General features: G+C 39.8%; 1 protein-coding gene across 3 annotated transcripts; it reads right to left on the bottom strand.

Moving 5' to 3' along the window:
* Positions 1-498: 498 nt before the first annotated feature.
* Positions 499-25,585, bottom strand: pirt (phosphoinositide interacting regulator of transient receptor potential channels). Of its 3 annotated transcripts, none has more exons than XM_086290748.1 (2): positions 25,492-25,585; positions 499-1,275 (listed from the first exon to the last, which is right to left on the bottom strand). In XM_086290748.1, the coding sequence occupies exons 1-2, from the start codon at positions 25,583-25,585 to the stop codon at positions 854-856; spliced, it is 516 nt and encodes a 171-aa protein (XP_086146874.1). In that variant the 3' UTR covers positions 499-853. The 3 variants fall into 3 exon arrangements, with proteins under 3 accessions (XP_086146874.1, XP_086146876.1, XP_086146875.1); XM_086290750.1 differs by lacking the exon at positions 25,492-25,585 and adding an exon at positions 1,543-2,050; XM_086290749.1 differs by lacking the exon at positions 25,492-25,585 and adding an exon at positions 1,766-2,050.

Genomic DNA, 25,585 nt, shown 5'->3' with positions numbered 1-25,585 from the left:
ACCAACACAGTAAACCAAACAAAGGAGTTAAAGAGGCTAAAATGCTTCTGGGAGCCGAGGGGAACCGTGGAGTTTGGTGATAATCGTTGTTCATTCATTACAAAGAGTGATTCCTTTCTGTAGCAGTCATACGATTCTTTGCAAATATACAAATATTGATTATCGTTACTTTAAATATGATCTGCACTGCTAGCCCAAAGAGTGCATTTTCAGTGGATAGAAGGAATTAATATTTAATGCACATTACAGTGGAATCTGGCTGTGAAGGGGTTACTTTAAATTGGCTGCTACCTAATATTGAAATCTTATGTAAATGTGCTTTCAGGTCACACCAGTCAAATCATCACTCTTTACATAATTCAAGGATGAATACATTTAGATTCAAAGCATCCTTCCTTGTGGTTCTTTCAACAAACACTCACAGCCACACGCAGCTGGACACAGTAAAACACAAAGTGACAATAAGAAGATGTCGTGACTTCGACTGACACGGTCAGTCTTTGCATAATTTTTATTTTATTCTTTGCAAATATTCATAAGGACACTTTACTGCCTTGTATCTTCTTGCTAAATTGTTTGTGCAGGTGTAAATAATTGCATTTTCTGCAGCGCATTCCTGTCCATGCGCTCTCATCCTATTTTCAACAGCCGCTGTTATTAATGAAATTACATCATGCACACTAGAAACTTCAATAGTGTCGTCAATCCAGAGAGATAAACATAATTGTTGTCAAACAGTCTTCTATTAATCATTTTCCACAGAGCTGAAAATATTAACCTCAGTTCAGAGTGTTCTCCACGTTTCTCCTGAAATTACATCCAAACATAGTTGTGCTGAAAAACATCACAGCCCTCACAGGTTAAACACCGGAGGCCTGTAATAACTCAGGGGCTTCTTCATTTTCGACCGCTTCCTGTTCTCTTTGGTAATAGGAATCAGGACCACGCCCACCACAAAAACCATCAATCCAATGGACAGCAGGGCTGGTCCCAGGATGTTGGTGACTTTCCGGCAGTGGCCAGCGAAGTAAAGGCCGCTGATGATGATGCCACATGCCAGGAAGCTGCCCCCGGTAGACATGAGGTGGATGGGGAACCAAAAGACTTCAGACTTCTTGGGGGAATTCTCCGTAGTCCAAACTGACTCGGTGCGGGACAGGCTGAACACTGTGCTCTCCGTGCGGCTCGGGGGCGTGAGCTGGTCCCTGGACTGGGACAGCGTGCACTCCCCCAGGGGGATGTTCTCTGGGCTCCCTGGCATGACTTCCTGGCTGACTGTATGGAAGCAATGTGGAATAAAAATCAATCTGGAAGGGAGGATGTGTCTTTTTCCTATACACGAACGTTACTAAGGATATTGTAGAACATTTACAAGATACTGCAATAAGCAAAACACTCTGTGTGTCACAACAAATCCACAAAAGTACAATGAGGACGTTTATGCTGCAATCAGAAATTCTAAAGAAAATACAAACAGCTTCTTTGCCCACTGGAAACGAGTCCACACCCAGGAAAGGAGCAAACAAGTCAACAAACACCTACCTTCGAATTCTGGATCAAGTCTCTTAGTCTGTATTTTTGAAGAACTGACAATAAGTTACAGTGAAAAATCACAAATCCTGAAGGAGAAGCCGACAAAATCTCTGCCCACCGTCTGACCAGAGAACCCAGTAAAATACAGCCATACAGATTTAGCAAACATCTACCCACCCTCCTACATTATCTCCACCTACTCAAGAGAACCCTGTGACCACCATCCCCTTACCATCTTCTACCATCGCAGGCGGTTTGTCCTGATATTACATGCAGAGCGAGGTGCTTGGCTTTCTTTCCCCAGAGGATATCCATAGACTCCCCCCAAACCACTCAGACTCACGGCTCCATTGGGCTCTAAAACGATTTCACAAAAACTTCAATAAACAGCTCCAGTACAGCCTTTTTTTTGTTTTTTCAGAAAAAAAAGCCTCAAATTTTCCAGGACAGGACAATGAGAGGAAAATATCTGCCTTACTAGCCTGAACTCTTTCCATACAAAGAAGAGTAGGGGCAGGAAATGGCTCTCTGTTATAGGCAGATTGATGCAGCAAGCTTTCCAATACGGACGGTTATGTTGGTACAGTATTGATCTCTAAGTACCCTGGAGCAATTATCTGCAAGTTGTTCACTGGTCATGAGATCTGTGTAGTAAAATTAACCCTGTGAAAGTAAAGGAAATCGTTTAGAAATTTGGTCAAATTTGGGATTTTCCTTTGTCGTCTTCTTATTGAGCTTCTGAGATTTCGCACCTCGGGTGTGTAGGGGACCACAGCGTCAGAGGGGTGTCGCTGCAATCTGATGCTGCTGCTTCCATTAAACCGGCCTGATATTACATTTGTGTCTGCTTCGCTTCGTGCGCTCTTTTGGAAAGACAAGTGCCACTATGTGGCCATTGATCTGAACACGAGCTCACACATTAACACAATTACGCTCGATGGAGAGCTCCTCAGCTATGAAGACGGCTCTTCGGGGCTGTTTCTACTTAGCAAAGGCTGCACCTACTCCCTGGTTTCATTAGATTACTGCTGTCCTCTCTTTAAAATGCACCATCATGTGGCGCTGATACATGAAGCTTGTCTATACTTGCAATGAGCAGCATGATCCAGCAGAGGGCAGCGCTGCCATGTGGCTTAGAATTGGACTTCGGGCTTGCTGTGTCATTAACTTTTAGTGAAATTTTAAACAGTACGAGCTGTTAATTGATCAGCTAATTCAATGTTTTACTAATTAACTTAGTTTGTTCTTTTACTTTGCACTGACATATGAGGAATTAATTGCCCGTTCCATGTAGTGCTTGTGATCATGACGTGCCTAATTCTCTTAAACGGCCCATTTAGATGGGCTTTATCTCATTCATTTGATCAGTCATCTGAGGGCATTTCCACCTGCAGGCCTGCAGACTAGATGTGATGTGAGATTGAGTTAATATATCATTTTAGACAAAAGTTAAAGAACCGTGTCTCATTTGAACGTCTTTTTGAACACAAAGTTTTGTGCACGAGCCAAAAGGTTGGAGGATGTAAAAGGGTCAAAAGATTACCAGATAAAGCTACAAGGATGTGCAGCCCTGATGTGTTTGGATGACTGCACTAATATGCTACAGTATAATATTGTTGTCTGTTTCACAGTTCCTAACTTAGTGGTCTGCCACCCTGAGAATTCAACATGCTGACACTAATTAACCTGTAAACTGATCATAACCACGACGTGGTGGCTCTTTTCCTTCTTGCTGTAATGAGCTAGCATTGGGAGATGAACACAGAAACATACAAATGATTTAGAGCTGGTCTTGTAATGCGTTTGATACTAAGCACTGCAGAATAAAGTTTTAGTGTGGACATCTGATCCCTACGTTTGAGAAATGTCCGAGCTAAATAGCTGTCCTGGACACCAATCGTTTTGCTTGCTTTTCTAGCATCGTGTTGCTACAGGCTAACTGTAACGATCCAGAGTAGCGTTCCTGGGACCTTCAGTTTATAGATAAATAAATCTGATGGGTAGTTTGATACATAATAATGTTAATCAAGTTAATTTTTCTTGATCATTGGTTGTTTTCTGTGATTTCATGTGCTTGAGTTGCCGGCGGCATGAGGAAGCCTGTCTCACCCGTCTGTGTGACACTCAGGTTAATGTTGGCTATTCCTGGGTGGAACAAACATTAAGAGGAGCTGCGGTTCTGTTCCCTTCAGCTTCATAGGATCCACATGCTCGTGCCCAAAGGAAGAAGGTGGCGCACAGTTACACACAGAAACTGTATCCTCATTACTCATTCGGAGCTGTGAGTTTTTGCTGACAGAAAGAGAGGAATAAGAAGCTGATAATACAATCTGCTTTGTGCAACTGAGTCATCTCAACTGAGTCAGTGTTTTAGGGTTAATCATTTGTTAGACAGCAGCAGGAGTCAGAGGTCCTAAATTTTAATCAAGCTTTAATATTTATGAATTTTTTTCTCCTTCTCCTTCAATCCAAAGCCAGGAATGGTATGTTGGTGTGCTGAGCCATGAACTTTAGAAGTGAAGCAGCGTGGGTCAGCTCATTGTACAAAGTAACGCCGGTGCTCACAATAAAAACTGAAATTCTTTCTCTACTGGGCCTCCACAGCAGATCCACCATGTTCCAGTACGTGACATTACATTACTCCTGGTTTATGCTCTTTACATCTGCAGTTCCCTTTAAATGAAAGTAAAAAATAATAATAATAGATTAAATAATTAAATTACCTACAGAGCCCTTCACAGACAGATTATTTATGAATTGTTGTCTTTAAATGTTTTTAAAACTAAACTCAAAGGCCTACAGGCTGCCTCAATAATGTGTAATTGTTTTGTGTAATTTTAACTTTGTTTGTTCGTATGTATTTGTCTTGAAATGTGCTGCCTCTTGGCCAGGACTCCCTTGAAAAAGAGGTCTTTGATCTCAACGGGACATTCCTGGTTAAATAAAGGTTAAATTAAAAAAAAATAAAAAAAAATTTATCTCAACTGCTGTATAAACTCTCTGCTGCTTGCAGTCTTCATTCGCAGGTTTTAAATTTATTAGCTCTTCCTCGTACAAGATTAAAGATCAGGGCTGACAGCCTTTCAGTCTGCGGCACCAAAACTCTGGAACATACGCCACTTCATCTACGTTTAGCTGACTCTGTGGAGTCCTTCAAAAAGTAGTTGAAAACTTTCCTGTTTAAGCAGGACTTCTGCGGAGATTATTATATATATTTATATCACTGTTTCTATTATGATTTTATTCTATTTTAACATGTTTTCGCTGCGTTTTACTGTGAATCGATTTCATCCCTGTGAGAAACACTATAGAAATAAACTTTCTAAATCCTGGTTTTGTGCAAATACATCCGTTTTTTCCCCCCATTGTTGATATTTCACGCTGAAATGATATTATGTGACAGAAAAGCAATGACTGTTGTATGATGGAGTGAAGGAATTGATTTAAATAAGAGTAGCTGTGCAAGATTGTGTAAGACAGGGTGACTCACCGCATTTATAGCATCTTTGAAATGATTTATTATGATTCATTAAGTGATCTGGACAAATTCCAATACACATTAGACCTTTAGGAATATACGATTGGCAGATACATTTAAAGAAATGCTTGGTTTGGGTCAGTTAAAGGAAGGGTAATTGGAAATCAGTACAAAGATGACCTTTATCTGTTGGTGAAATATTTCGGTCCTGATGGGAGTGGATTCTTTCGGGATATGGCCTTCATACTCAGACTGGACAAATACAGTAGGCGACACTCTCCACCGACTTCATCAAAACTCCAAATTAGGGAATATCCCAAAAGATACACCCATCCCATAAAGTTCCACAGAATCAAAAATCTTAAGGCACAATAAAGGTCTTCTTGTGGCCACCAGAGATGGACAGTAACGCATTAAAACGAATGTGTTACTTGTTACTAGAAAAAAGTAACAATTACAGTAAGGGATTACTATTGCAAAAAAAGTAATTAGATTACTGTTACTTTCCTGTAAGCACGCTGCGTTACTGCGTTATTGGACTGTGATTTTGTTTGTGAGAGCGTCTCATGGCGATGATGTACAAGCACGCGGCGTCCGTGGCAGCGACAGACGTGTGCAGATCAACAATGAATAATATGGAGTGATGGAGAGAGTACGACCATGTAGCGTTTAAAGCTCAGACATACTTAAATTACTTTAATGTTTTTGTCACTTTTTACAGAATCAAACTTAGTGTCAGCTGTTCACTCTGCGTTGGAAGAAAACGTCTTTCTACAGCAAAAAAAATAAACTTCAAATCTGAGCACCGAGCGCGCTGCCACGGGAATGTGACATTCACAGGGAAACCCCCGGATCCTCCCACTGACATGACCGCTGTGGGCAAACCTCCACCTGCCCCACTCCTGCTGAACAGGTGACAATAGATTTAAGCGCGACAGGACTCAGAGCTGCTGAATCTTTGATTTTATTTATTTTCTGCTGTGTTTCACTTGCATCTATTTGAAAGAGTGAGTGTAAACACATAACATTATTTTATTTTATATACTGGAATATGTCAGAAATAGGTTTAAATGTTAAACACATTTATTCCGGTTACAGACTGTTGCATTTAATTTAATTTTTGCTGATGCAATGCGCATAAAGTTAAAAGATTAAAACCAATAAAACAAGTTTAAAAAAAAGAGACTTTTGCATTTGATTACATTTTATATGATGGATTATACAGAAAAACTAGAAGTCTATTGTTTTATTACGTATTCAGATTGTGTATCATGTTTTTGAAAAGCAACTAAATAATAAAGTAACTAACTACTTTTGAAAATAAGTAATCAGTAAAGTAACAGGATTGCTTTCTTGGAGAAGTAATCAGTAATTAGTAACTAACTACTTTTTTCAAGTAACTTGACCAACACTGGTGGCCTGCAAGGCAACCAAACCTCAAGTCCTGTAAGAAGCCCAACAACAATGCACATGAGTGATTTTAAGGCTACGTCCACACGTACACGGGTATTTTTGAAAACTGAGATTTTCCAAAAATAATCCCGTCTACACGTAAACGCAAAAATGAAGGAAAACGCTGCTAGGAACATGCCAAAGCAACAGGTGGCGATATATTCCTAACCATGTAGAAATGTTGGCCAATCAGAAGTCTAGAAGCCTCGTGGAAAATAGTAAACAAAGATGGGGCATAGAAGCAGAACCGAGTCGTATGTGTGGAGGGACAGTAACTGTGTGTATATGTAAGCATTTAAACACTGCAGAGAGTACAAGTAACAGTAACAGTATTTTGTCATTTCACCGAAACAATAACGTGGCGCACAGTGTGACGTCAATAAAGGCGCACACCTTTGACGCGGCGTTTTCTCCTTTTAGTTCGTCCACACGTAAACGCAAAAACTGAGTTTTCGAAAATATCCACCCTGGCAGGCGTTTTTAAAAATCTCCGTTTTCAGTGACCGACAACGCCGTTTACATGTAGAGAAAAGGTGCAAACGCACAGAAAAAAATAAAAATTTTCAAAAATACCCGGGTACGTGTGGACGTAGCTTAAATGTACTTTATGTCAAAACACTACAGCTGGATAGAGTAAAAATATTTCCTCTGAGACATCAGGATTAATCTCTAACAGTTGATTACTTGCTGGGCTTGAATTTCACTGTATTATTGCACATAATTTAACTGATTTTTGCAAATGTAGTACTCACAATAATACTACTACTAATGCTATGGCAGTCCCACTGAAGTTGATGTTAAGACCACAAATCTTCATGATCCTCTCGATTGGTCTAACATTACTAAGGTTAACTGGCTCAGAATCTGTGGCCCGGTCTTACGAAGGTGACATGAGCTGCAGTTGACTGTGCTGAGGCGCCGATGCAGGTCAAGGATACGCCAAGAACACATAAGATGAAGAGAAACAGCCACCAAAAGACCGAGCAGAACGTAGAGCGATGGAGTTTAAGGTGAACGATAAAACACGATCTGAGGTAAGAATGGGACAATGCCAAACCTGTAGTTAAAATCACAAGTTGTATGAATCCCCTAAAGGGTGAATTCCCCAATTCTGTAATAAACATGTACATCCAATGAACTTAAGGTTTGAATTTGGGCTTTTTTCTTGTAATTAGAAGCTTATTTAACAACTGTTTTATCCCTAAAATATGATCAAACGCTTTTTTTCCAGGCTTTTGGCAGCATTTTCTAATGAATGCATGAAAAACCCTTCTGAAAAACAAACAAACAACCAACAACAACAACAACAACAACAACAACAACATTGTCCAAGTTAAACCTGAACTGAACTGTTATGTTTCAACTGTCACTAATCTGTGGGGCTCAGCAAAGACGCGTCCCAAGACTGGACCATCTATTCTCCAGCCACATGTATTTCGTGGGACCCACGTGTCCTGTCACGTCACTTCATATTCCCTCACTGTGTGAAAAATAACTGCTTTGCTCAGTTCGGAGCAGTTTCCTGGTTCTTGTGGATTTTGTTTTCTTTGAGATATTTTTCATCATATTTCGCTGTAGTCTGCATAGCTGGTGACCTTGTAAAGATTTCCATTGGGTACAGTGTAGGCAGTAAAAGACGAGATGGGTTAACCTACACTTGACCCGTGACGAGAGCCTTCTCTGCTTTCTTCTTAGCCATTGGATAAAAGACAGACTTAGATTTGCAGTGTTCAGTTTCAAAACTAGAGCCAATTAAACTGGAACGTTGTCTCAGTATGTGGTCCAATCAACAAGGGATGCAAACGCTGTGCAGTCCCACATAAAGCGTGATGCCTGGTCTCCCTGCTTGGAGGTGTTGAGACTCTTTATGTCAGCTTTTCCTTTAGATCCACTGTTGTTGTGTTTTTTTTTTTAAATAACACTGAAATGTAAAATAAAATTACGTGCAATTTCAAAATATAATTCCAGGTTTCCGAGACGTGCGGTCAAAGAGAGACTTCTCATATCACAGGCAGATTATGTGACTTAGTAGTGTTGAAAAGTTAAAAGTTGAGCCAGTATATTGGTAAACCAACATACAGGTATCAGTCTAATCCTGTTTGATAATACAAACAGAGAGCATTGCCAGGGATTAGAGCTAATAAGCTTCGTCTTGAGTCAGCATGCTGAGTTTGTTGGTTTGGCAGGAGCTTTAGGATGGGATTCAAATGAACTGTGGACTTTGAGGTGCAGCGCGCACGCCCCCCGGTTAAAGCCACCAGAACTAAGATGCTCTAACAACTCCAACCCTTGCGGTTTTTTAAGGCTGTGGATTAAACAGAAATACTTTTTGGCCAATGAAGCCACGCACAGAGCCTCGTTAACTCCAGAGCAAATATCAATAAAACTGTGCAGATATTCATTCCTCTGCAGACAAATTACATTTTAGGTACTACATCACTGATTTATTGACACATGGAGCCCTTTTCTTTGCACAGGTCACCTTGGAAAACTAATTAATCTGCTTTGCATATTTACAGCTTTTTGTAGAGTAATCCCAGAGGTTGAGGCATACAAGCAACTGTAGCATAAAGGCTCTTTCACCTTTGCAAATGCATGAGGAAATGTGATATTCATTGTTTTTCTGAAAGGTAAACAGCAGCCACTAACACCATGCTACATATCAGTGCTCTGTAATGATAAATGAATTAAGAGGAAATGTAAGCATTTACTTTGTAAAGGATTCCACTCTTTCCCAAACCAACAAATTGTCAGTACATGCTGCTATCCACTGCTACTTTTCTGTGACGTGTCTGTCCAGATTTCATTTCAGTGATCCCCCTGCACTGTTTCCAATGAGATCTAGGGAAAATAAACCCATCTAATCCCCCTCTACCTGCAAAAAGTCATCCATTTCAGCTCCACCATGCACTGCGATCTCCTGCAAATTTCATACATATCTATACAGAGTCCTAACACTATCTGAAGTGGGGGAGATTTTATATTGAGTATAGGTTAATAAGCTCTTAGTGCAAAAGCAATAACTTAAAGTTGCCTAAAGTCAACCCAAACCTGGAATAGTGTATTATTAAGATTAAGTGAGGGCAAATTGTCTTTGCCTGTTCAGCTTTAATAATTTTTACATATGCATATATTACTTATTTGCAGGTAATCAAGAAAAAAAATACTGCTTCAGCATCTGTTATCGAGCATCAGCCAGGGACTTAAACCAGCTGCATGTTGCTGCCATGATGCTATCCATTTGCAGCAGCCTCAACATTGTAGTATTGACTGCTGCTGTACTTGGAGTGCTAATACTAATTAGCTTCATTAGCATGCTGCATCCATCAACGTGTATGGATGCAACGCACAGATAGCACTTCTTAGTAGCTTTGTGAAAGTAACATACAAACATGAGCCTCGAATTCTGTGCAGCAAAACTGGGATTATCTGAATAGTAAACTGTATTTCTTTGTCAGACAGTCAATGAAAGGTTTCAAAAGGCACCAACAGCACAAACAGTCAAGGGATCTAGGTCAGTGACTCAAATTAGTTAGGTTTACCTCCACCACGGGCGCAATTATCGATGTTTACTTCAAGCCAGCTTAGATGCTTTGGTAGAAAATTCACCCACCGAAAAACTGTTGATACATCAAAACCAAACAATTTATTCTACCTGTCTGCAAACATGATTATTTCTGTTCCAAATTTGGGTATTTCAACATGGGAGTGTGGGGGAATTTACTCGCTTTTGTAGCAAGCTTCAGGTGGCCATTAGAAGAACTGCGATGTTTAATACTTCGGCGTTGGCTTCATTTTTCAGCCTCAGAGTTTGTTGCTTGAAACATATTAGAATAAAATGTCAGGTTGGTTTGTGCCTGCACCAGTCCACCTTCCTCTTCACACGAACACATCATTTGAGGTCCAGATGGGAGGAATAAACAAGACTGTTCACATTTGATAGAAGCGAGTAAAATAAGAAATGCTTATGAAAACTTTATTGTCCATTTTGATTAATTCAGAAGTGCGTAACTGTTTCTCAGATTGTTGAAGAAGTTAAAGACTTGTTACTCAAATTTTTCATTTATGAGGTTTGTCTTTGTGGTTTGACTGTCGCAGTAGCACTCAGGGAGCCCAACATGCAGCCAGGCATTAATAAAACGCTAACTTATAGACTGAACCCATAAAGTATTTTACAAACAGGTTGCATTTATACCTTTACTTATCTTTTCCACTCTTATTGATTTCTCAGAGCACTCTACAGTACAACCCACATTCACACAGTACTTTTGGAAGAAACCCTGTTTTTTCTTTTTTTATGAAGAGGTGTGGATAGGAAAGAGGAGGGAAAGACGGAATAGAGACCTTGGAAGAGTTTTTCACACCGTATGTCAAGGATCGGCGGTGTTAGGATGAGAGAAAGTGGCAGCCGAGAGTTGAGGAAGAACAGCGATGTATTGCTAAGCCAACAAACTGCACTTAAATTGCACAAAAAAATTAAACAAGGCTCTATTATTTTTGTATTCTTTTTTATAATTCATTTTGTAGTAAGAATATTAGAATAATATTATAAAATATATCAAAATAATTGTACCAAACAGGTAAGACAGATCTCCCTGCACTGGTGCATGTGTATTATAGAAGTGTGAAAGCAGTGTGAATCACAACTAACATGAAATTGTGTGGATTGTTGTAAATACTAACAACAAGTGGATGATCTCACAATTGATTCAAGAGCACAAAACACTGTTCTGTGGAGGCTAAATCCTCTCCACAGAGGTGTAGGGGGATCGGTCTACCTTTTGGGTTATAATAGAATATATTTTGAATTTTTTTTTTTTTTCATAGACCACTCTTTCTGATAGCCCAAAACTTTAAGAGCTTCACAATAACTTATCATGTGGACCAATTAGTCAGATGGGAGTGACTACAGTGGAACCCCAAAGATGACCTACGAGGGAGGGAGGGATGGAGGAGAGGAGCAGAACAGCTGAACAGGAGACTTAAGGGATAGTTTGGATGATCCAGTCGGCCCCTAGGACCGTGCACTAAAGCTTTAATGAAAGAGAACTAAGAGACATCATCCTTATACCTAACTATAACCCAATTGTGACCCTGACACCAAAACCACATTTTAAGTCTCAAAAATGCCTTCAAACTTATGGGGACCAGGATTTTGGTTCCCATAAGTATAGTAAACTTCAAACATTTGGTCCCCACAAAGATATAACAGACACACACACACACTTTGGGTGTAACTTGGGGTTCATTATCTTGCACTAGAATGCACGTTGGACAATCAGAGATTTTTCAAGCATACCCCTACTTTTCATTTGAGTCACTTTGATGGTATTTATTGAAAAAAAAGAAGCATGATTCATGCTTCAGGGGAGTGTACAGCTTTGGCTGCAAGCACAGATGCAACCACCCACCTGCTGTTCACATCCTTTGTTCATGAGGGGAGTCAGTCAGACGAAAGTTGGCTTAAAGTGAACGGGGCTAAAACAGCTCGGAAAGCACTGAAGCCCAGCGTTTTGAGCTGTGAATCAAGCAAAGCCTAATAGTACACATTTGGAGCTGGAAATAAGCATAATAGGTTACCTTTAACGACTAAGAAATTCTAGAGAATAAAGGGAACACATACTAACAGGTTTGCTATACACCTTGAAACTGTGAACATCTATTAAATAGGGGAACATTATATTTACTAGAGTTCACCATCAGGGTGTGATGCAACCTTCACTCTGTGTGTCATTTCTTTAGGAGCAGCCTAATGGTCATGGCCATCTAGTTTATTCATACAGCTCAAATGAAAATAGAGCCCATAACACATTTGATTCCTGCATGCTAGAGAATAGGTATCTGGCCTCCAGTGGTCCTTGGACCTTCATGACGTAAATGGCTTGCACTGTTCTCCCCTGCTGTGGCATGAGATGGAGAAAGGCAAGCAGTGCTAATAGATTCTGTGGGAAAGTGAAAAAGATGTGGACTGTATAAACAGATCAATAGCTCAGCCACGTATCATTTCTGACAGATTTGTTTTCTCAGTCTGATAATTGGAGAAAGAACAAAGCATGCCATGCGCCTGCTGATCTGACTGCATGTGGTCTCTGGGTTCACAGCTGTTTCAGTTCAAGGTGGAGATGCTGGAAGGTCCTAAAAGGGGCCAGTAATTATACCCGTAAGATTTTTGCAAGACCCTTTGTCATTGGAGAGGATAAATTTAGGTTGACTGTTGTTCCAGAGAGGCTATTGATTGTTATTTAGTGGTTTTCATTATTTTGGTACGTTCTATATTAGAAAGAAAATACTGTCATTCCTTCAACGGCACATTCAGTGAGCAGGTGGACACATTTTTGAGAAAAAAAAAGAAAGAAAAAAAAAGTGCAATTTCTTTCAATTTCTCTCTCACTCTCAAACTCATAATTAAGGCTATTCATGCCAGAATAGAGCAGATCTGCATGAAGTGTTGTAAATCAAAAATCGATATTTGCAATAAGTGAATACCCTGTCCAATCATGGGGTAAAGTGGGCAGTCATTAGACAGTCTCGACCGTTTCATCCTTGGAAACTGTTGGAAACCCCCCCTTTCAGCTAGAGGTTATTGACTATCATCTATCATCTTCTAGCTTCAGCTTGTAACTTCAGTCAGATCTTAAATCTGATCAAAATTAAGTCAGACTAAGAAATCGAGGTGCAGAGAAAGCACAAAATAGGAACAGAGGCACAGTCTGAGGGGATTTAAAGGCAAGCAAGCTGCAAGGCTAAATAGACATATATTTACAATGTAAGTGACTGAATTAAGCTGTCATGAACCAAGTAATTAGGACCCAAAGGCAGACTCAGAAACAGGCCATCGTTAACTCCAAACACACCTTTTAACCTGGCAGTTGAAACAGTCCAAAAATACAAAATTCACAATGCAACAGGCAAAACAAAAGCCAGCGATTACAGTGAACACACAATTGGAGATTAGTAGATGCTGAGACAAAGACTAAAGGAAAGACATCACCATTTATACACTAGAGGGCAATTAAAGGGGAAGTGAACACAGCTGGGTAACGAGTCGCAGGTGATAGTAATCAAAGACAATGAGCAAGGAGGGGGAAGTAAAAGTAAATGTGAAGCACAAAAGAAAAGTGATGATCAAAAGGAAGCAGGAAGTGAGAAGTAATACAAAATCAGGGAAACTCAGCCACATGAAGGAACTTAACAAAGGCGATGAAAGAGAAACACTGAGGGATAAAAGAAGAACTAAGAACGGATAAATAAAAACACTAAGGAGATACACACAGATGAAAATGTAAAGAACTAGCAAACTAAGAATCAAATAACAATTTAAATAACAAGAACTAATCAGAGGAAACAAACTAAACCAAGGCAGCTAAGCTGCTTGGGAGCATTTGCAGGGAAATGGATTGTGTTTTGTATATATATTAATTTTTCCCCATACCTAGGCCACCCAGCCAACCTTCAAAGAAAGCCCATTTCTGCGGCTTGTATCAGCGATCTCACCTTTAGTCCCTGCTCAGAGCTCGTTAGCATATGTAGGGTAGTGACGTAGATCCACCGAAAAATAGACTGCTTCACTTTTGTGCTCAGCTCTCTCGGACTAATACAGCATCAGCGTCACGGCAGATGCTGCCCCAATCCATCTAACTCTCACTGAGAACTGTTTTAGTGGGAATTCTGTCCATAAAAATTATGAACAGAATTGATGACAAAGGCAGCCCTGAGTTCAACACCCACTGGGTTCAATGTCCTAAATGTTACTAATGCAATTGTGTTTACAAACAAAATGAGACGTCACCAAAAACATAACAGTCTTTGCAGAGGTCATAATTAGATCTTGAAAGTCAAAATTAAAAATCTAGGATCAGAAACCCAGGACATGACAGAACCCTCTATCTACTGAATCTATTGACAACCTGAACACCATTTCCTCTAAACTAGACGGTGGCTTTAGCTACGAGCACAAAGCAGGAAAGCAAAGCAAGATGGATTCTACTTTACATGCATAAGTTGGCATTTTCTACACTTGCTGAAAGTGTTTTGTCATAGGGGATGGTCTGATTGCTCGAATTTTTTCTCTTATATTTCAGGGTCTCTACCTTGCAATGTAAAGCACCTTGAGGCGACAGTTGTTGTGAATTCGTGCTACATAAAATTGAATTGAATTAAACTGGATTTCATTGTTCACTCACCTGGCTTGGTTTAGCCACTTAGTCAGGATTTGGAAAAGATCATAGTTTGGGTTAAAACACGCCTCCTCACAGCAGCAGCTTGTTGACAGATGACGAGTTAGGAGATTTAGACTCACTAATTCCACATTCCAGTGCACTAGGCCAGAGACACTAAAGGACACGTTATGTGTGTGAATGAAGACAGTTGCTTTTCATGTTTTATTCTATTGTGTACTCTCTTATTCTTATCATCTGATCCTATTCCAGTGTTTTTCTCATTTTTGCTATGTAACTTTGCACTGTCCACTTTCTGCTGTAACAAAACAAATTTCCCACGTGTGGGACTAATAAAGGTGATCTTATCGAAAACATCTTTGAATGACATGTCAGGAATAAGAATAGGCTGCATTCTCACCTGATCTCTCATGAATGTTGCTGGATTTCAGTCGCAAGGCAAAGCAATCGCCACGACCATAATGCAGACTCTTACAATATGTACTCGCACAGACGAAAACTCTGTTGATATTACATAGCTTTATTTCCTATTCCATACAGCTCTGTGTACTCTGGTTTAAATGGGTATAGTTGTACATCAAAGGCAAAAGGGATTCACAATCATTATCATAACACTGGATAAACCAGCCATTTTCTGGACTCTCCATAAAAACCACGATGTCATTAATGTAACAATGTCTACACATAAAAGGAATCCTAGTGTAATTTTCTACTTTAGTATTTACAGTCATATATATATATATATATATATATATATATATATATATATATATATATATATATATATATATATATATATATATATATTAGAGAGAGAGCGCTGTCTGGGCATACAAACAAGTTGTTTGGCTAGCTGATGCTTTGTCCCAGCAAAGATTCTTATGCACTAAAAACAAGGTGACGACTGTTTAGCTGCTGATGCAAGTTTGTGAAATTAAATTGAATTTTGTGTCTTTGGAAAGCTCAACGAGGCTGGCGGGGTTTGCTCTTTGGTGCAAATGTGCTTTCAAACTAATGTGATAAGGTGAAAAGTTATGTCATGCGTCATATTTTCAGAATCATTGATGATATTTGGTACTGTAGATGATGAGATATTCAAAGTCCTGACAATTTTTCATTGGCGAACATTATTCTGAAATTGTTTGTAGATCCCGTTTTTTCAGTTTAGTGAAACTCTGCTATCTTCTGATAAACTCCGCCTCTCTAAGGTGCTCTTTTTGTACCCAATCATGTTACTGAGCTGTTGCCAGTTATATAATTAGTTGCAAAATGTTCCTCCAGCTGTTCCTTTTTCCTAATATGACTTTTTCTTGCCGCATTCAAACTTTTTTGTGTGTTTCTGGCATCGAATTGAAAAGCTAATATTTTCATGGAATGGTATAGAAGCTTCATAAACTTATGAGTTCTGTTGTCAGGGAAATGTGGCTTTATAGGATTAGCAAATCATTGCATTCTTTCTCTTTTAATTTACATTTTGCACAGTATCTCATTTTCAGAACTGGGTTTATAGATTAATAAAACCTGCAGAGAAATAGTTACCAGATGACAAAGTTTATCAATTAACAGGCATTCCTAATAGCCTCTTTAAAAGAGAAGACGTGACCTGAAGATCTCAGGTCACTTTCAGCACTGATACTGAGAGTCCGCATGAATACGATGCTTCAGGTGAGAAATTAACAGGCCACTGTGGCTTTGCATATTACTGCGAGCCTCAGTGGGTGAAGCACACTGGCCAGAAGAATACGCTCAAAGGGCGATTTTCACACTTGACATGAATAATTTGATATTTTCTAACACGTTATCTCAGAATGAGTCCATGGTGAGTCATGCATTCGTCTCGTTTTGACTTTGAAAAAAGGCACCGGAGGAAGGGCTTGCAGTGTTTTTGATAAAAACAAATCATAGAAACTGTTAAAATTGCTGAAAATAAACCAAAATCCTTGTTCTAGTCCTATGTTTGATGTTGGTCAGATTGATTTCAACATATTTGTTTGTACCCAGGAGGCCACTGGATGATAAAACTCTCCTTCTAAAAATAGCAGTGTCTACGTTTCAATTGAGACTTTTATCCAATTCAGAATCCATACAACTTTCATCAAAGAGCATCAGAAGTGTTGTTTGGAAGACCGGCACCTACACTCAACTGCCAAACATAAAAGCTGTGTTGTATGCACTTCCAGGCCAGCAATTATATAAAAGATTGTGTAGTGTACTTAAGATGAATAACCCTTTAATACAGGCTATATGGTGGCCCCGCTGACATATACCGCCTAAAAAGTGTTTAAGAAGGTTCAAGTATATATTAATCATATTCCTGCTGTTGAAAGGGCTTAAAACAGCCACACTCAAGACTCTCATGGAGGTCACAGTTTTGTTTGAATTAGGTTGAGACTTAGAAAAAAGGGTGTTTCACAGCTTTGTCCTCAGTGATAGTGTGTCGTTAAGAAACTTTAATAAAAGGACAAAAGCCAGCTCCTCAGCAGTTGTAACTTTCCTGCACAAACGTTTATTGCCACAGAAGATAATGTTCAAGGGAATGATGTCATTCTTTTCCCCTGCATTTTCACTCAGTATGTGAAGACGTGCATGCCAAATGTTATCACAGTATCATCAGAAAATTGCATTTTCGCATAAAGTTTCCATTTGGAAACCCATTTCAAATGCTAGTCCTTGTCCTTGCTACTGTTGGCCAGGGAGTAGAGCAGACACGGGCAAGAAAGGGGTTTGATCCCGCTCTGGCTGCATTTCCTCTGTGTGCCCAGAGGAAAACTAAAAGACCTGAAACCACTTTGTACTTTAACGTTCAATTCAAACGTTGTCTTATAACCTGCACGTGAATGTGAAAAGATGTCTGTTTCTCTGTGTTAACCCCGTGACGGCCTGGTGACCTCTTCAGGGTCGACCATGCCCGTCACCCTGTCTCAGCTGGGATGTGTTTCAGCCCCCTGCAACCCTGAATTGGATGAGTGGAAGAAGTTGAATGGAAGAATTAGCATGATACAGGAGGTAGTTAAAACTATTTATAGCATAATAACTGATGAAGACAATAGCAGCCAGAGTAGATGGAGCAGACAGAGAACAAGCACCATCCATGTCCAGTGCCATGAAGACAGAAACTGAGGACGGTGAGGATGGATCTGGACAGTAAGCTATTAATAGGTGTCAGCAGTGTCTGAAAGCATAAACATGAAGGTTTATGGTTGTTTTTCTTTTAAGGACCCTGTAGAGTTTTGTGGGTTTTCTCTGACATTTTATATAAGCTGTTTATAACCCTGTTTCGGGTGGCCAGACATCCACTGTTAAGGAGATTTTAAAGTCAAGGAAATTCTTGATTATATAAAAAATAAATGTGAAAAGGAGGAACAGTGATGCTACCTGGCTGTTTGTGTTTCTGTAATTAAAGGGCATGGCAGCCAGCAGGTGAACCTGTGCTGTGAATATCAAATGTTCAAGATGTCAAATAAAATCACATCAGGTTTTTGAGTGTGAATGCCCTTTTTGTGAATACCAAGGCTGTCCCTGAACTCATAAGGCTGTCTCGAGAGAAATGCAGGCAGCATGAAAATTATTATTCTTAGTATTTTACACAAAATGTGGAAATTGAACACACTCTGACGCGAGTAAAGTGAGAGGAAAAGAGGGAAACTCCAGCTTATAAGAAGACTCTGAAGTCGCCGACCACTGTCTATTACAGGAAGTCATCCTCGCTTTGGAAGCAATAAAACCCTAATGATGTCAGCCCTGAAACTGAGTTGAAAGCATTCAGCAAAGGTTTCAAACCAAGTAAACCAATATACAGAAAGTTATGACTCTTGCTTCACAGGAGAGAGCCTGACATCTAATTTTCAGATATCAAGAGGGCTTGGCTTCGTGAACCTCGGGAAATAAGAGCAATCTATCCGGGGTCAAAGGGATAAAGGCAGTGCAGAAAGGCCACTACCCCTGCCTGTATTTATGGCTGAGATTTCACAATCAGTAATCCATAATGCAGAGGTTTCCACGGCAACCGAGCTGTAAAGCTGCATAGTGTTTGGTACAGTTTCTCCCGAAGCACAGAGATCACAGGTCACAGCTTAGTCATGTCCCACCTTTGATGGAGAAACCCTCCAGTAGGTGCAGCTGAAGTTCCTTTTAAATGCTAATTCCCCTCTGAGCAGTGGGACCAATCAATCATATTGATCCACATGCCCATCAGGAGCATGGAGACAATCCTGCAGTCGTATAGATTAGTATTTTATGTCCCCTTTTTCCCCTTTTTAGAACCCCAAGATTTTGTGTGGATGCTGAGCAGGCTAACCAAGGCTAATGTTCAATGATACTTTGATGGCCGAGGCCGTACAGATGTTCGAGCTTAATCAAGATAAATGGGAGCATTCTGTTGTGTGCTGAGAAGTCGATATGGCCATCCCGCTGAGTTACCTGGAGAAACTCCCCGTGGAGCTCTAAGGCCTCTCAGACTTTAGATTAGTCGGTGGAAACAGTTCAGGACTCTGAAAATAAGCAGCAATTAGCAAGTTTCCCTCCTCACTGCTTGGATTCTGCAATTTCAGCTTCAAGAGACATTTACTGTAGCTTGGTAATTAGAAAATGATTCAACACAGTATACGCCAATATAAACTTAGAAATGTGCAATGTGTACCTACAGGCTTGAATGCCTTTTACAAAAATGTGAATTTTACTTGCAATACAAACCATGCTTCATATTTTTCATCCGTGCATATTAGTCTATTTTTTGGCACAGTAGATTGTAGTTAAATAAACATCCACTACTGTGTGTTTACCAACAAAACATTTGAATGACCTGAATGATCTTTCCTTCTTGTACCATCAAGGACAGTCAGTAAGAGACATCGTATATCACAATTACATCCAGGGAACTGTAACAAGCTTGGAGACCATCTCAATCTGGCGTCTCAGATCTTAATCCAGGACCGGGACTTCCCTCGCCAGCTTCAATCCAAGGCTGCTGAGTTAGAGTGTGTCCATCTGTGGGTTTGAGAGTCTCACAGCAGTGACTCACAACAGTGACTCACAATGGTGCCTGCTGGTAGGAAAGCATGAGATGGGAAGTGCAGGTGATAACTGGCTTGCCTGGTCTGAACATAGCAGACATTGGTCATTTGAAACCAAGAAATAAGAGTGAGGATGAGTCAGAGCAAGACACTGAGCTTGGAAAAAATAAAATTCCACAAAGATACTCCTCGGTACTTCAGAGACACTTTTCTGGGTATTAAAATTCTTTTCTCAAGGTAAAGGTTCACCTCACATAATGCACTTAAAATTATCTTCTGTGATGTAAAATCACATATGTTGGTGTGACCATGAGCTGCATCCACTGGCAATATCTCACAAGCAATCAGCATGACGGGCTGCTCCGGCTTTTTGCGTCTGTGTGAGGCGATTTCATTAATTACGGTGTAGATGGCACGGGGTTAGATGAAGTCAGACCACTCGCTCTCCTCGGTCCATTATGGTGTCAGTTTGAGGAGAGTATGATTATTTTTGCATTTCTTGTTATGCGGGATAACGTTCGGACTAAAGAAAAATAAATTCATAGTGAGGAGGAAATGAAACCATTGTTTTTCTTGTGACATTACCAATAAGTTTGATGTGTCACATGGCCCTCTTACTACTGAAAAAACAAAAGTTGTATCCAAGATGGCCGACTTCTAAATGGCCACCATGGTCACCACCCATCTAGAGGAGTTTGCCCCCTCACATAGACTAATGTGCCACAAACAGGACTTTAATATCACCAACCATTCCCATGTTATTACGCTGTATCCATATAAATGGCCCACCCTGTAGAACAGAACAAGATACAACGCATGAAAACATGTTAAAAACAAAACCTTATTAAACACAGAGTAGTTCTGACCTGGATGCAGGGCTCATATGTCATCACTTAACAACCAAATAGTGAAAAGGGTTGATTCATGTATGCAGTACATGTTTGCAGCTATTGCAGAAGTGTCATAAACTTGCAAGCATCTTTGGCTGCAAAAAGAAGCCCATTTGTATAGAATCCTCCTAGAAAATGATCAATGAAGTTGATCAATGACTTCAGTAAACACCTTACCTGTGACTCAGTATCTGGGATTGTGTCTTACATTTATTAAATTATGGTACCATTAACATAAACAATTACATCCAAGCAAAGTAAACCATGATATAGACCTACTTTCTCACTGTCAAGCTGCTACTGTATGACTGAGCCATATCCACTGGCTTCTCAGGTCAGGTATGGTCTTAAAACAAACACCAACCTGGTGATGTCATAGTGGCTCTTTTTTCATCTTTTATTTACAGTCTGAGGGTGGCAAACGTAGCCGAACAAGGGAATGCAAATGTTGCCTTTGTTGCACTTATATATTGTTTTCTTACATCATCTTGTATTTTTCAATACCTTTAAATTGACCCAAAAATGTCTTTGTTAGTACCAAATAACTATCCTGGTCTGTCTGTTTTTATGCAAACCCTTTCTTTTCACAATAAAGACATAAATCTATAAAATGTTATTTCAGAAGGATCGCACGTTTCCCGAGACAGATGGCTGCTGTGGGTTTTAGGAAGTCTTATCCAGATCGACTGCTGTCTGACTGAGCTCCATTTAGTGCTCCAATAAATTCATGAACACATGATAAATCTGGATGCGCATCAAAGTGTGCGGCAGATCTCAGCGTTGTTGGAAGAGATTATGACAACACAGTCAACGTGTTTGCCGACCACTGTGGCCAGGAGTCGCTCCATTAGACATTTGGTTGATGCAATTTATTGATGAAATTTCTGTCGGATGATGAAAGTCTCACTTCAACCATGCTGTTTGAGCTTTAAAGATTTCATTCAGCGCTTATCCGACAAACAAACGGAGGAACACTTACTGCCTCGGATTACATCGATACAATTGATTTTTTCCCTTCATTTTCATCTCTCTATTGAGACAGCCATTGATTTTGTTTTTTTTACTCACTTCATTTCAGAAAAGGAACAGGATTATAATTACAGCAGCTCGTCTGTGTCTGAAGACTCAAAACAAACCATCGTTTACCCAAAACGATTGTTTGGCTGAACAAGTTTATTATGCGGTTACACTCTCAGACTGTACATATCTGATTGTATCTGTCAACTGCTTTCTGCACGTTCAAACATTGTCAGTAGAAAAAGATTCTTGGCAGACTTTACTTTTTTACGCTTGAAAGACACTCGTTTTGAATAATTCATGAGTGTACTGTTTTTCTCCTGAATCTGTTGCAGCTTGCTCCGAACTGTCACGCCAGATTTTAATTGTTCTGAAGCCTCCCCAGACTTATAGAGAGAACACAAAGAGGTTTGACCTTAACGGGGCGATCTTTTTACCATCAAAACATCTGAATTTTTTTCTAAAGCATTTTTCTCGTAGGGGTTTGCAGGACAGCTGAAAATTCACATCACACCAATTCCCACAAGAGGCTCCTCTTTTTCACAGTTTCTCTTTTACTGCAGTACATACCAGTTAAGGTCAACAGTCTTTTATCAGGCAACCCATAAATCCAGTGAGAGGCATGTATTTAAGAATTTCTTACACTCAAATCAATACATGCGATTGTGAATGATTCTCCCAAAGCCAGAAGCCACAGAGCGAGGACTCAAAAATGTGATATCATCAGGTATACAGCCAGGAGCTGCTCCACAGAAAGTGAATTAAAAAAGATAGCAGAGTAGAATGGTGGAGCTTGCAGTGTCATTTTCTGGTAATGTATCTGACAAGTCAACAAAAAAGTAACAGGAAATAAAACCTGTAAAACAAAACACAGCAGCAGTGGGGTTTACAAAGTCTTTCATTTGTTTCCCACTCTGTAGTTTGAAGATTTATGCTTTACATGTGGAACCACTGCCAAATATTTTTGATACAATCTTACAATATAGCATTAATATAGAGGTGACAGTTGGGATAGTAACGATCATATCTCTTTGATCTCAGCTCTTTACAGCTCCTCATAATCCAGAGAATAAATACTGAAGCCTGACTGATATATCTGCAGCTGATACTGACCAACAGATACTATCTGATACACACCAGTATGAACTTGTAACATACTGCAGAAAAGATGACTGTAGTATTTTAGAAACTGTTTTATCGCCTAGTTTTCCAGCAGAGATGCATCAACTCCACTAATGACAATATTCTAACCACTGTCTGCAGCACGTGAAGCAGATTAGCATCTAAGCTCAGCAGGAGGTACAGATTGAAGCAGTGTCTTTGTGCTAAAATGCTAAAAAGTTTGTGAGAAAATATTGCTGAAAAAAAGGTTTTCTGTTTTCAATGAAACTGAATAAGTGCATTCACACCAACAAGCAAGGCAGCATGCAGCACATCGTGAGCAGAGATGGGCAGTAATCTGATTATGTTTTTCAAGTAACAAGTAAAGGATTACTATTGCAAAAAAGTAACTAGATCACTGTTACTTTCCTGTAAGCATGCTCCATTACTGCGTTACTAAACCACCATGATTTGATTTGTGAGTGTCTCATGACAATGACTTTTGAGTGTGCGACGTCCGTGGCAGCAACAGACGTGTGCAGATCAACAATGGATGGTATGGAGTGCAGGAGAGAGTACGACCATGAAGCGTTTAAAGCTTGGACGTTACTTTCTTTAAATTACTTTAAATTAGATTCTGTAAAAAGTGACAAAACCATTAGTGTTCGTTGTACACTCTGTGTGGGAAGAAAACTTCTTTCTACAGCGAAAAATTAAACTTCAAATCTGAGCAAGCACTCACCACGCTGCTACAGAATTGTGACATTCATAGAGTGACCGCTGGGGCACCGGGCAAAACTCCTGCTAAACAGGTGACAATAGATTTATGAGCTGCTGAATCTTTAATTTTATTCATTTTCTGCTGTGTTTTACTTGCATCTATTTGAAAGAGTGAGGGTAAACACAAAACATTATTTTATTTTATATGCTGGAATATGTAGGAAATAGGTTTAAATGTTAAACAAATTACTTCCTGTGAAAGACTGTTGCATATAATTAATTTTTGCTTGATGCAATGTAGATAAAGTTAAAAGATTAAAACTAATAAAACCATTTTTTAAAAAAGAGACTTTTTCCTTTCATTACATGTTATAGGATGGATTATGCAGAAAAATAGAAATGGGCTGAAAGGTTTATTGCTTTATTACATATTCAGGTTGTGCATCATGTTTTTAAAAAGTGACTAAGTAATAAGGTAACCAATTACTTCGCTCATGGGCGATTCATTTGCAGTTTGGATGCATAGGTGTGAACATCTCCTGCCCTGATAGCAGCTGGGGGAGGACTATCCTCCGCCTGTGAGCGCTTTGGCACAGGCCCACGGCAGCACCCGCTGCTTGTTGAGAGTAAGAGCGATACGCGCTTTCACGTCAAAAAGTCATCATAAATAAGTCTCTAACTACAATTTGTCGCTAAAAATGGTAAATGGCCTGTATTTGTATAGCGCTTTACTCAGTCCCTAAATACCCCAAAGCACTTTACACTACATTCAGTCATCCACCCATTCACACACACATTCACACTGGTGATGGCAGCTACATTGTAGCCACAGCCACCCTGGGGCGCACTGACAGAGGCGAGGCTGCCGGAAACTGGCGCCACCGGGCCCTCTGACCTCCACCAGTAGGCAACGGGTGAAGCGTCTTGCCCAAGGACACAACGACCGAGACTGTCGGAGCCGGGGCTCGAACCGACAACCTTCTGATTACAACACGAACTGCCAACTCTTGAGCCATGATTGCCCCACGTCGCTAGTCGCTTTTTAGAAAAAAAGTCACTAAGGGGGTCTTAGGAACTTAGGAATTTGGGGATTATTATTAATATTTACTGTCTGTTATTTTTATTTTACCATCTCAGCAAAAGATTCAGAAGTAAACCCACAATTCAATAATAATAATAACAATAATAATGATAATCTTTAAAGTCTCTGAATCCTTGAGGCACTAAAATTAACTGATCAAATAAGAACATACACACCTATCATGGACCCCCATCTCGTATTTCTTCTTTTAAGCTGAAAGCATCAAACATCACCGAGAGCAACACATAAGCACCACGTAGCTGTGGTTACCAAGAAGCAAGGACACCCTTTTCTAGACTTTAGGTAGTGTGTGTGCAGTGCTGGGTGAAATTAGCACTCTCTGATTTGGCAAATCACAGGAGGGAAACAATATTAATTAGGTTAGCAGTTAGCCTGGTTTTCACATCCCTGGAATCAAATGCAGCACTTTTCATCTGGCAATTCATGCAGTCTGGCTGTGCCCTTTTCTGAAATGCCTCTACACCCATACGCTGAATTTTTTGTGGCACATAACCTCGTTTTCGGGTCCCAAATTTCAGATGACCCCCCGCAGAGTTGTCGAGTTATTGTGTAATTTTCATAAATTCTATTTTCAGATCTCAGCCATATTAGCATAATAAGCTGAACCGCGTGGCTTTGAGCCATAAAATGAGAAACCTTCATTTTAGCTCCATTACTTGTACGGTATGACAAAGATTTACTTCAAGTTTCATAGAAAGTCTGAGGAAAAGAATACATTGACTATTAACATTAAAGTAAGTAACTGAGCTTTTTTTTTTTTTTTTTTTTAAATCTAAAGCAGGGCTCAGATGAGTCAGTCTAAAAACTGGAAGCACAGACAATATAAAAGATGGATGTAGCCACCCTGATGTCACCCAGTGGCTTTTAGCCAGAAGTCACCTTATACTGATTAAAATTAGCAAACCTGGTTAACAAGGATTCATAAACTTTGCACATTAAGTGCACAGAGACACGTATCAGCTAAATGGTGCTAAGTAGCATGCTATTAATATGCTAAAACTTCACTTACCAAAACTGAAGCACAAATTTGTTGAATGCTCTGCATCTCTGTTTGTCAGACGCTTCCATTGAAACACTCCAAAACGCACCAATAGCACAAACAT

Source organism: Aulonocara sp. 'chitande type north' Nkhata Bay, linkage group LG4 (genome assembly GCF_057382095.1).
Source record: "Aulonocara sp. 'chitande type north' Nkhata Bay isolate Kocher_YH1m ecotype deep benthic linkage group LG4, A_spYH_male_GT1.1, whole genome shotgun sequence".
Lineage (NCBI taxonomy): Eukaryota > Metazoa > Chordata > Actinopteri > Cichliformes > Cichlidae > Aulonocara > Aulonocara sp. 'chitande type north' Nkhata Bay.
Note: the sequence above shows the minus strand (reverse complement) of the source record. Positions and strands in the feature narration are given on the sequence as shown.